Source organism: Mauremys reevesii, linkage group 2 (genome assembly GCF_016161935.1).
Source record: "Mauremys reevesii isolate NIE-2019 linkage group 2, ASM1616193v1, whole genome shotgun sequence".
Classification (NCBI taxonomy): Eukaryota; Metazoa; Chordata; order Testudines; family Geoemydidae; genus Mauremys; species Mauremys reevesii.
Window position 1 is genome coordinate 153,672,907 of NC_052624.1, and position 12,549 is coordinate 153,685,455.

The 12,549-nt window shown below is 45.2% G+C and overlaps 1 protein-coding gene across 3 annotated transcripts in view; it reads right to left on the reverse strand.

Annotated features, from left to right (window-relative positions):
- Nucleotides 1-12,549, reverse strand: part of DOCK5 (dedicator of cytokinesis 5) — a 147,727-nt gene that overhangs the window by 17,095 nt on the left and 118,083 nt on the right. For 2 of the 3 annotated variants that reach the window (XM_039522200.1, XM_039522201.1), the window contains 8 exons: nt 11,222-11,363; nt 8,571-8,652; nt 7,031-7,115; nt 6,109-6,195; nt 4,778-4,954; nt 1,706-1,789; nt 617-754; nt 335-501 (listed from right to left, as the gene is read on the reverse strand). In XM_039522200.1, coding sequence (XP_039378134.1) covers nt 335-501; nt 617-754; nt 1,706-1,789; nt 4,778-4,954; nt 6,109-6,195; nt 7,031-7,115; nt 8,571-8,652; nt 11,222-11,363 — 962 coding nt within the window. Of the gene's footprint in view, nt 1-334; nt 502-616; nt 755-1,705; nt 1,790-4,777; nt 4,955-6,108; nt 6,196-7,030; nt 7,116-8,570; nt 8,653-11,221; nt 11,364-12,549 lie in introns of those variants that run through there. The other variant, XR_005593551.1, reaches the window with a different exon arrangement.

A 12,549-nucleotide genomic window follows, 5' to 3' on the forward strand; every position in this document is an offset into this window, starting at 1 on the left:
CCGGAGACCCAGGTTCAATTCCCAGCTCTGCCACTGAGTGGACCTTGGATAAATCTCTCCCCCTCTCTGTGCCTCAGTTTTCCCATCTGTAAAGTGGGGATAATGACATTGACCCCCGCCCCCATTCTAAAGCCCTTTGAGATCTACTGATGAAAAGTGCTCTGTAAGACCTAAGTATTATTATTTACTGGTTAGATGAAACCTTGTTTTAAAAGCAAAAGGAAGTTACAAAGCCGCATCCCTTGAGAAGGCGATATTAAAATAACCTCCAAGAGCAAAAGTGAATCCCACTCCCCATAAATGTCTGACATTTTTGAAAGGGCCAGTCACTAACCCGTCAGATCCTGGCCTGGAGGAGGTGCTGTCAGATGAGGTGGAGGACGTAGATACCACAGAGGAAGTCACAGAGGTGACAGACAGCCGTCTCAGCGTGGAAGACATGATGTAGGGCAATACCACGGAGCCTGACCTACTCTGCTTCCTCTCCGTCAGAGAGGAAGGCTGCAGACGATATTAAATAAAAGCTGTGAGGAGCTGGGAAATGCTGCTCACAAAGGGAGGGTAATTCGGGGCTGTTTCTTTAAGACACTGCACTAAACGAACAAATCATGTTTACCAGAGTTATCACACCGTAGAGCTTCTCTACTTTCTTCTTCAGCTCTTTGAAGCAGGTTGTCAGTCTGTCATGCAGGGGCTTCAGCTGCTCAGTCAGTTTCTCACCATGAATCCTAATCCCTTCAGCCAGCAAAGGCATCTAAAAGAAGGAGCAAAAATACTATGAGCTAATGCTATCAGCAAGCAAGCAAGCAAATCAATTCTCATGCTCCAGAGTGCAAGCTGAGTGCTGCAGGGGTCGAGAAGGCGTTTCTCTCTCTTTCCTTCCACCCCCCTATGTTCATACTATCATGTGTGTGTGTGTAGCATGGGGTATGTAAAGTGTGGGGAGAGCACTCAGTTTCCAAAGCAATACAACTGTAAAGTAGCTTTAACCTGGCTTCATTACATGGAAATACATGGGAACAAGTTGACATCCTACTGCAATGGAATTTTCATTACAACTTCCTTATCTATTTCAATGTTATATACTGAGTGGGGCAGGCTGCATGACTTTTCAATGGTCAGAATTATGAAAAAAAAAAAGTGGGGTAAAGAAGCAAAATAAATAATAATAATAATAAAAAGGAAAAGGGGATGAGCAACTGTTTAGGGTAGTGAGAAAAATCTACCCATCATATTCCAGAATAATAGTCCGAAGCACTACAGTACTGTTCGGAGGAAAAATAAATTCAAGAGCATTTTCTAGGTACAATACTTGATAATTTTTCATCTAGTTTTAAAATTCAGCTCTTACCTACTTCAGTCTATTTTTATATAATATCCGTATATTTGTATTCTGCGTTCTGTTAACTGGACTGGAAGCACAGGTGTTTGTAGGCCTAGCCATGTGGTTCTAATCAAGGCTACATTTCCACTAGGGTCGAGAGGAAGTTAGCCTGTGCCACAGTGCGACTGCAGTGTTTTGGACCACTAAATAAGAATAGCATAGAACTTTTTCAAATAAGGGACAATTGTACAGGCACTGCAACTGTGTTCTTATAACACTTCTCTTCTTTGTGTTGTTCCAAAATATTGTACCAACATCTCTCACACACTCATACAATGTGGCAATTCTCCCTCCCTCTCTCTCCCCCTCCCAATATGGTACCTGTAAGGCAATTAATTGCTTAAGTAGTTCAATTTGATCTTGGTCTTCAGGATGTTCTTGGATATACTTCTCCGTGAAAAAGGCCTGAAAGCAAAGAGGAAAGCAGAAGGCATAAAAACAATATGTTTTCTTTATAGCTGCCTTTTACCCTGAAGAATGCCAATAGCAAGTGACAAAGATCTGTTTCAGACCAACAAGTTGTTTTTTTGTTTGTTTGTTTGTTTGTTTTTTAAGACAGGGCCCTTAGTGAAATACTTTCTTTCAATAAGATTCCCAGGTCTCTTAACTAGTGTGATGTTACAGATAATAGAACTTTCTTCTTCTTTTTTTTTTTTAAATAAATTAAGAGCTAAGATTGTTTCTCTCAAAACCTGTAAGAAAAATGTTTTTTCCCCCCCTCAAGTGTTTTCCCATTTTTTCTCCACTGAAATTTGCTAAAGTACAACCACTTGGTTTAATATTTTTGATTTTCAAAATTTCAGTGGGAAAATAAAAAAGGTAAAACATTAGCACAAAAATGTCATTGATTTCCCCTTTTTTCCCCTCAGCATTTGACCTGCGCTATGTGCAACATTAATATCCAGAGTAACCTCCGTTCACCCGACCTACCACCCAAAAGGCAGAATACTCCAAAACAATCCTCATCTCAGTAACAAAGTCTCTTTAAATTCCAGCATGCTGTACAAGCAACAAAGTACACCCATGCAATCCCTCAAAGTTGTACCCAAACGCACAATTTTAAATTCCAACCTCAAAAAGGTTAATGAGCCACCCTTGTGCCTGGGGTATCCCTGTGCTGAGGAATCCAAGCGCACCTGTGGAACGGATTCCCCAGCAGAGCTATTACATGGGGTTTTGTTATGGAAGCAACAGTAGCAATTCCACAGTTAAGACTGTATTGAGCCTTCCACTAAGGCCCCTGGTTCAGTAAAACACCTGTAACTCAAGAAAGCACTTGAGTATGTGCTTAGCTTTAACCACATGCTGAAGCCAATGGAATTTAAGTTCATGCTTAAAGATAAGCATGTTATGATGTCATTTCCTGATCTGGATCCTTAAAACAGGACTAAAATCCCACCAATTCACATGGTCTGTGACTGAATGTAGTCTCAATGTTCCCCCCAATCACAGTTCACAGGATAAGAACATTTTCCAGGCAAAATGCTTGTTAGCTTTCCATCCACTTCTAAAACGGCAATCTGTTATCTGGATTTTATGTACAGGGGTTTGTGGGCCAACGGTGTATGGCTCTACAAAGCCTAAACTCCCACTGAGGTCAACAGCTGGGTAACCTGAGGGAGAACTGCAGGGCTGGGCCCAAAGTACTTTTCTTGGAAGAGTTTCATTATTAGAGGAAGAAAGCACGCCCATGGTACAATGGAGACTTTTGGCTTCCAGCTAGAGTGACTCAATTAAAGCTCCGGATTCAGGCCGCCCACAAATGCCAAATTCTCTCTCTGCTGATCCTTAGTTGAAGTAGGAAAATATGAACCGGTTGTGAGCATTTCCAGATGTGGTTACAAATACCTGGAGTTTTCTTGTTTTAAATGCTTTCCCATTTTCATAAATCTAAACTTTATGTCAACTTTAATTCATAAAATGGGAAAATACTTAGCCAAATTCATCCTTGGTGGAGTGTGCAATACCTCTGGAATCAGGAGATTCACACCAGGCTTAAATCTGACACATGTTTGTCAAGTATCAGAGGGGTAGCCGTGTTAGTCTGGATCTGTAAAAGCAGCAAAGAGTCCTGTGGCACCGTATACACTAACAGACGTATTGGAGCATGAGCTTTCGTGCGTGAATACCCACTTGTCGGAAGTGGGTATTCACCCACGAAAGCTCATGCTCCAAAACGTCTGTTAGTCTATAAGGTGCCATAGGACTCTTTGCTGCTTTTAATGTTTGTGGCTCATTTTGTTTGATCATGACCCCTTTTAAAAATCAAACACGTTGCCAGCATCAAACACGTTTCAACCACCATTACATTTCATGCCAGAGATGGCATTATTCAGGACTCTGCAACGTGGTTAGAGGCTGGAGTAATAAATGTTTTCAGCTCAGCATAATTAACAAGGGAGATATATGCCATGCCAAAAAAAGGCACAAACTACAAAGGGACAGATTGTGTTTTCATTCTGATTCGACTGCTCTTTGCTGTCACGCTATCAAGACAAAATATATATTGATGCTAGACAGTGATTATAAAAAAAAACCCTGTCTTCCTACCATCACTTTACATTATTAAAACTGAGACACAATTTACTTTTATCTATGTCTACTCTACTCTATACTGCTGTAGTGTAGGTGCTTTCTGTATTGACAGAAGGGGTTTTTCCGTTGACGTAGTTGATCCACCTCTCCAAAAGGTGGGAGCTAAGTTGATGGAAGAAGTCTTCTGTCAACCTAGCTGTCTCTACACCAGGGGTTAGGTTGACCTAATTACGGCATGAAGATTTTCACAGCCCTGAGCACCATAGCTAAGGCATTCTAATTTTTAAGGATAGACCTACACCACACACACTTATCTGGTCTCCATCACCACAGCACCTCACTATCTTTTATGTATTTATCCTTGCAACAGCCCTGTGATGTAGGGAAGTATCGTTGTTCCCATTATACAGATGGAGAACTGAGACACAGAGCAACTATGTGATTTGCCCAAGTTTGTGGCAGAGAAGAGAACTGAACCCATTTCTCTTCATTCCCAGACTAGCACCCTAACCACTAGATCATCCTTCCTCTGCTTACTTTTGTTCTTTCTATTGTTCTTAGAATCTAAACAGATTAGAACAGTGGTGAGAGAAAGAAGGAAAGTAGTAGTATCCTCATTTTACAAATGAGCAATTTAGGCATTGAGAGATTAAGGGCCAGATTTTTAAAAACTACATAGGCGCCCACTTTTGAAAATCCTGTTAAGTACCTAAATGCCTTTAGCGACTTGCACAAGGCTGTGTAGTAGATAGAAATTAAACCCAGCGCCCCAGGTCAGTGCTTTAGCCGTAAAACCATCCTTCCACTCCGAAGTCAACACCTTAGACAAGAGATGAGCCCTACATGGAGCCAGCTGACCTTTTCATAGTTGGTGTATCCCCCCATGACTGCAGGGTCCACAATGCCATTCAGCAGCATGGAGAGTGGGTGCACAGGCAGGGCCCGGTCCCAGGCGTGCTGTTGGACGCTATTGCTGATCTTCTCATTGGTCAGCTCCATGGTTTCGATGGCATTCTTCAAAGGGCTGATCTCCTCCTGAACAGTAACAAAGAGAAGACTGAAAAATCCCTCACTGACCCTTTCTGGAAACTCCCACCATCCTGTCCCTGAACTTTCGCACATCATAGCACAGAGCAGGGGAAGAGCAGGGCAGAAAAGAGGATTCCGAGTGGCTTCCTGATCCAATTCTTCTGCTAGAATGGGAGATTGGTACAAGTACCACCTCCCTTCCAGTCCTGCAGGAGTGGGAGATTGGGCAGCGGCTTTCCCCCCTTCCTCCCTATGTGTGTCCTGCTGCCAATGGGAAAGCAGAGATCAGTCATTCAGAGTCATTTCCTCTTGATCTGATGCTACTGCCAGTAGGGGTGATGAGGATCAAGCTGCGTGTGTCTCCAACTCAGGCCCTGCAATACCATTGCTGGAGTGGGAGATTAGGCAGCAGCTCTCCCCACCCTGTGGGATCTGCTGCCAGAGTATGTTGGGAAGAGGGGAAGATCAGCTTAACCTGTGTGTTCTCAAGTCAGCCCAGAACGATGGGGCCCCCAAAAGCCCCAACAACTGCTTCTGTCTAAGACTGTCCCCTGCTCTATGCAGCTTTCGACCTGCCAGAGAGGGCAGTGATAATGTGCAATGAAGACACGAAGTGATGGACACATTAAAAAACAGCCTGGAACTTGACACACAGAGGATTCATTCTTTCTACTTGTACGGGGGTCCCATTCACCACATCTTTAAGACAGACTGTTTCTCATGCCAATAACTTACAGAAATCTGGGACCGGACCTAAATTCAGCAAAGCACTTAAGTGTGTGGTTAACTTGAAGCACTTATTTAAATCCCCATGATTTCAATGGGACTGAAGCACACAAAATGTGTTTTTGGTGAACTGGGCCCTTCCCTACCACCATGCGCCGTGGGTTTGAAATAGAGGTGCATTGGGCCATAGCACTGTACAATTATCCCGGGACTTATTTTGCACTTGGTGGAGTTCCCTTTTTCACTGTTCAAATAGCCAGGTGCATTATAGGGGGGGTTTCCTTCCTCTGAAATATGAGGTATTGGCCATTGCTGGAGTCAGCACATCAGACACGATGGGCCAAAGGTCTGATCCAGCCTGCAAAAGCCCAGTGTTGACCAGATATTGACATGTAAAGTCCCTTTACTGGAATCCACCTCTTCCAAGGACTCACCATTGTAATCTGTTTGGCTTCAAACCACTTGAGGATGCCTGGGAATGTGTAGGCGGTTGTGTAGGTCGTTCTTTCAATCCACATGGTCTGGTCAGGGAATTAAAAAGGCAAAGTCATAAGGAAAACATTGCAATTCAACTCCCACATGTTTTAGGGCTCAAAGCCAGGCTTCCAGCACCTCTAGACCAGACTGTTGGAACTCACTGGGCTGATTTAATGACTTCCATGTGATCATGACAGGTCAACAACAGGGGTAGAACCCAGGCCGTTCGGCAGCAAAGCACAGCTTCCTACCATTAAAGCTAACAGAGTAAGTCCATTAGCTAGTAGCAATAATAGGTTGTTATCCTCTACGTGGACCAGCCCCTAGAGGGCGATACAACTCATTGAGGCAGTGTGTCACATCGAGCATAGCCACTACATAGCAGCAACGGCTCTTCTCGAAAGCAACAAAAACAGATGCAAACATGCTACACTCACTCCATTGCTGGATTAAATTCAAAGTGCTGTGGTCTTTACTGATGCTTTATTATGGGTTTGGGTTTGACACCCTCATACATAATCACACCCACCACAAACCCCAATCACACATTTGCACTCCACAGGGATGCTGCTGGAGACCCATCTTGGGCTATTGGGTAAGAGAATTTTAAGTGGCAGGACCCCCAGCTCCGTGTTCAGATCACGGTATCAGGCCCAGCTCTTGGTTTCTCCCACATTAAATCAATCAAATCCCATTGCTACAGCTGGGGAGATGAGGAACCTGTTCTAGATCTGTTGATTTTCATATCACTGTTTGGTGCTTCGGTAGGTACCAAGGTGACAGGGCCCTTTGAAAGGAAGAGAAAGACAACGCACAAAGAAAAGTTTCCCCACTGCTTAAAGAATTCAAGGCATTTTGAACAGAAAGTGAAGGACTCACCGCAAATTCATTCTCCGGATCTTTTTCTCCTTTCCTAAACGGCCGGGAATATGTGAACTGCTGCACCTCATTGGCTCGGTAGTAGCTGAGGAAGAACACAATAAATGGTGGGGTTTCTCCTCCTCCTTTTGTTCTTTTCCAAAAATAGCTATGTTGAAACATGGTTGTGGCCCAGCCACGGTCTACAATTTATTCTCCCCTGTGCACACTGCAAAAAGCCACATTCTGCCTATACCTTAGCCCTTGGGAGGGTACCCAAGTTGTGAGTACCCTCTATTCTGCCCTGCAATGCCATTACTGGTTGGGAGATTAGGTAGCAGCTCTCCCCATCAGGTGGTCCTGCTGCCAAGCGGGGGGTGGAAGATCAGGATGTCCTGTGCCTACCAGATTTAAAACACAGTTCTTACATGCATAGGTGCCAACTTTTCCTGGCGCTGGTGGTTGCTCATGCCCCCCGCCCCCATTCCAACCCCTTCCCCAAAGTCCCCACCCCTACTCCGCCCCCTCACTGCCTCTATTGGACCCCTTCCCCAAATCCCCACCTCCTCCCCTGAGCACGCCACGTTCTCTGTCCTCCCCCCTCCCTCCCACAGCTTGCTATGCCACGGAACAGCTGTTTTGTGGCGGCAAGCGTGGGAGGAGAAGCGGGGATGTGGCGTGCTCAGGGGTGGAGGCAGAGGTGAGCTGGGGGGGGGGTGCTTGGCTGCCGGTGGGTGCAGAGCACCCACCAATTTTTTCCCATGGGTGCTCCAGCCCTGGAGCACCCATGGAGTCAGCGCCTATGGTTACATGTTTGTAAACACAATCTTCTGGCCCATGTGGGCAGGACAACTCCCACTGCCACCCTCCCTCACCGCCCCCCGTTATAGCACAACTATATAATAATCAAGGAACTTTGGAATTCCCACTCGTCCTGCAGGATGAATGTCACTAGCTACCACTGGGTTCCTGTAGGAGACCAAGACCCTCCCTTGCTACATTTCAGCCAATAACCAGCTGTGTAACCTTGGACAAGTCCTTTTACCACTCTGCCTCAGTTTCCCCTTCCATCCTCTCTCTTCATCTTGTTTATTTTGAATACAAACTTTTTAGGGCAGGGACCATCTCTCATTGTACAGCACGTAGCACAACAGGCACCCAATTCCAACGGAAACCACTAGGGGCTATGGGAATACAATAAATACAATAATAGGGCAGGTAGGACCTGAAGGCTCTGGGGCTGTACACAAGCGTGTTTAAACATGGTTAGTTTAGAACCAGCGGCGAGTGAATTCATACAGGGAGATCATGCTGGCTGAGCTTAGGGAAATGCAATGAACTCCATTAAAAACTCAACATTCACCTCCTCCCCAGATGCCTATGCTTTGAAATGGAAATATTCTGGCATCATAATCACTGGCTAGTGGCAAATGCGGAGCTTTTACGTTTCCCACGCGTATGTCTAGGAAAACCACAGCTCAGGCGGGCTAAATTGGGGTTGGTGCCCTTGATAACCCCCTCAGCTTTCCCAAGAGAGAACAAGAAAAGGAAAGGAAGTTACTTTAAGATCTGCTCCGGAACAGGCTTGTCTTTATAGTTGGGTGGCAGGTTCATCACAGGCTTCACTATAAAGCACTGCACATCTGAGGTATTCCTGTTAAGGATGGAAAACGCCAGGATCTCTGAGGGGAGAATAAAAGAAGGAAGGGAAAATCCTTCTCATTTTCTTTAGTGTCAGATTTCTGAACAAGCCATGTGTCCCCTGCACTGTTGTCATGACATTTAAAGAATGCACATTGTTCATTAACAAAACCGAGTGTAACAGTGTGTGCGCACATCACCCTCTAAGAACTGGTACACAAAGAGCTGAAGGGATCTGCTGCTACTACCGCCAGCTAATGAGGTTTCCCTTGTGTGTTATAGACACGTGCTTTGGAGACACGGAGTATGTCTACAGTTCGGCTGGGAGTGAGCCTCCTAGCTGGGTAGACAGACTTGTGGCACTGGCATTGGAGCGATGGTGCTAAAATAGCAATGTGGACATTGTGGCTCGGGCTGGAGCTCAGGCTCTCAAGCCCACCCCACCCCCAGGGAGCTCCAGCCCAAACTCCAACAGCCACACTGCTATTTTTGGCAGGATAGCTTGAGCACTCCTAGTAAGAGACTGTGTCCACCTGGGTCAGGAGGCTTGCTCTGAGCTGCAGTGTAGACTTACTCTAAGAGTACAGGCTTCTAGTCCCAACTCCATAGAGGCGTGTGTGTTTTGGAGGAGAGTGGGGTGTTACGTACTTACTTCAAGACCTTCTAAGTACATTGAACAATAAGGAGCCCACTTCAAAGCTATCGGCCATAAAACAGACTTTGATAAAGCTACCTAACAAACATAGGCTGTTTTTTTCTTAAATCAGTGAAGAGGTGTTTCTCACCCCAGCTCTTGCACCGGTGAGCTATGATAGAGATTAAATAAATAAAAATACCGTGGTCTACAATAGTGGCCTAAAACACAACACTTTATATTAGTGTTACTGCAGTATTTTGGGACATTGTTCTGATCTACTGAAGACGCCCCAAAAGTAAAACCCTGAATGAAAAGGAAGACACATAATCTGGCCCTGTCATCTAATATTGCTGTTGATCAGCTGCTTTGCTCCTCCCCAGAACTGGCTGCATTTCAACGGTGGTTGATGTAATTCCCTATATATTCCTTATCTCACTAAGGTGCTGCAAGGTTTAATGCAGATCTGTAACACACTTTGAGTTCCTTTTGTGAAACAACCATAAAAGGGCAAGATGTTATTTTAAGAGAGAGAGAGAGGAAGGATACAGCTTCTGTTACAATTTTAAAGGGCCTGAAAGAAGCAGGATTTCAAACATAAAAATAAAAAAAGCTTGACATTGAACTACCCACAGAATCATCAACCTATCTGTGGTAACAGTGTACTTGGAGCAATAGTACTGCCTGGCCTTTCAAATGGATTTAATAAGAGACAGAAATGGACCTGTACCAGATCCAAACAATGCAGCTGCTCCTTCTTATAATGGACCAAGCCAAAGCCCTGCACCCAAACATCCCCGAACTTTGGGAAGAGTTCACATCTGCATCCACGTTATGCAGGTCAGGCCTATCCCTGGCCAAAATGTTAGTGCAAACACAAACAGATGCAAAGGAAGCAGCTGAAACAGCAGAAATTAAGGAGGCAATTTTGATACCAAGTTTGGTCTTGAATGAATTTTTCTAAGTGGATAGCTGGCCGGGCTGATGTGTGCAGGGGAAGCTGCCTGAGCTCTGTCTTTGCTGTGGAGAACTTCACAGATTTTTAAGGACAGAAAAAAGCATCGGTCTGACTTCCTGTCTGACAAAGACCAGAGAATTTCACTAACCTATCTCTGCGCTGAGCCCAGTAATTTGTGTTTGACTAAAGCACAACTTCCAGAAAGGCATCTGGGTCTTGAAGACACCAAGAGAATCCACCACTTCCCTTGGGCATTTGTTAATCACCCTTACTGTTAGCAAAGAGAAGTCTTGAGCCTGATTCTCTACTCTGTGGCACCAGTTTTATGCTGCTGTTGTTGACTGAGTTACTCCAGTATAAAGAGAGGTGGAAAATCAGAAATCAATCTCCGGGGCTATGAACCTGGCACCTTTCATCAGCACTTATAACGATTACAAAAATTAAAAGTAAAGTATCAACTTTTGGGAGGAAATAATCAAATTCCTCATGACTGTCAATAAATTGCACTGTCCAGAAGAGATGAGACATGGCACCTCTTTGTACCCCACTTTCACCCTTTGTATGCCAGAATGGATCAGACCCATGGTCCATCTAGTCCAGTGTCTTGTCTCCAACAGTGGCCGGTGCCACTTGCTAGGAAGGTGCAAGAAACCCCAGAGTAGGTAGCTGGGGGATAATCTGACCCCCACAGAAGTGTCATCTTAACTTCTAACAGACTGGTTTAAATTCTGAAGCATGAGGTTTCATATCCCTATTCATTTTTTAGCATTGTAATTATTCTATTTCTATGTCATCCATATAGAAGTCTGATCCCTCTTTGAATTTTGCTAAGTCCTTGACCTCAAAGACATACTGTGGCAATGAGTTTGCAGTCTAATTACATGTTGTGCAGAAAAAGTACCAGCATGACAGATTCTGCCACCTCAAGCAGAGGAAGTAGGGCTTGAATATGTCAAACCAAACAATAGCTAAAAGATACACTGTTTAGGGGAAGACTTGATCTCTTCTCCTGGAGGGGTAGTGCTGGTCATCTTCTCAGCATTTGGAAACTGGGTCAGCAATTTCAGGTTGAAGTCTTCCCTCCGTTCATACTCCTTGCCACGGTAGATAAAGATTTTATTCTGCGGGCAGCAAGAAGAAATGAGAATTAGACACGACTAGGGCTGCAATCTGGGTGGTTTAAATTTATGCCAAGATGTGTTTTACTTATGAATTCATTAATAGATTAGACGATTACAGTTGTCATCAAATCTGACCATCTAGTCTGATCACATGCATAATATAGGGCAGAGAACCTCACCCACCAATCCCTCCATCATACATGGTCTAGTGGATAAACTACTCCCCAAAAGCTCAGGTGACCATGGTTCAAGCCAGGGAATTTCAGATTGACACATCTGGAGACTTTCTGATTAACTAGATTTGATAGACATCAGCAGAACAAGCTCCCCCAACAGAGCTTGGCATGCCTCAGCTGGAGGGACCTTTTTAAAGGTAAGAAAGCATGTGCAAGTCCATGATCCATTCCATTTCTAGCCTCTCGCAGAGACGGCTGACCATTTGGCCAACTGCATCAGTGGTTCTGCAATGTGGCCATTAAGTCCTGGACTGACACCAACTCATTACACACCAGCGATGACTTTTGATCAACGAGCTGGATTCAAAGTGGTGACCTAGAAATGAAAGTCTCCCATTGGCAATACCCTATGCCATCCAGTCCCACTCCAGGTAATTGGTATTAATAAGCTTGGTTTCCATTTAGGGCAAATAGCTTCAAAGGCATCCCAGGGTGAAATGTAAATGTTTGTGTCAACCCCCCCATCTTTTAAAAATACATTGGCTAGAACATTTCAGAGCACGTTGCACCCTGCCCCTCTGACTCATGGTGGCTGGCTTTACAAATGATAGCCAGTGCGGATCCAGCACTAATGCAACCCTGAACATAGGCACCGACTCTGTGGGTGCTCCGGGGCTGGAGCACCCCTGGAGAAAAATTAGCAGGTGCTCTGCATCCACTGGCAGTCAAGCTCCCCCTGCCCCCCTCCTCGCCGTCTCCTCCTCCCCCAAGTGTGCCATGTTCCCAGTCCTCCCCTCCCCCCCACCACTTAACAGTTGTTTGGCAGCTCTTTGGACTTTCCTGGAGGGAGTGGGAGGAGTGGGCACCTGGCGTGCTCAGGGGAGGAGGTGGAGAAGAGGCAGGGACTTGGGGGAAGGGGTGGAATGGGGGCGGGATGAGGGCAGTGCAGGGGTGAGAAGAGGCGGGGCGGGGGTCGAGCACCCACTGGACAAAGGGGAAGTAGGCACCTA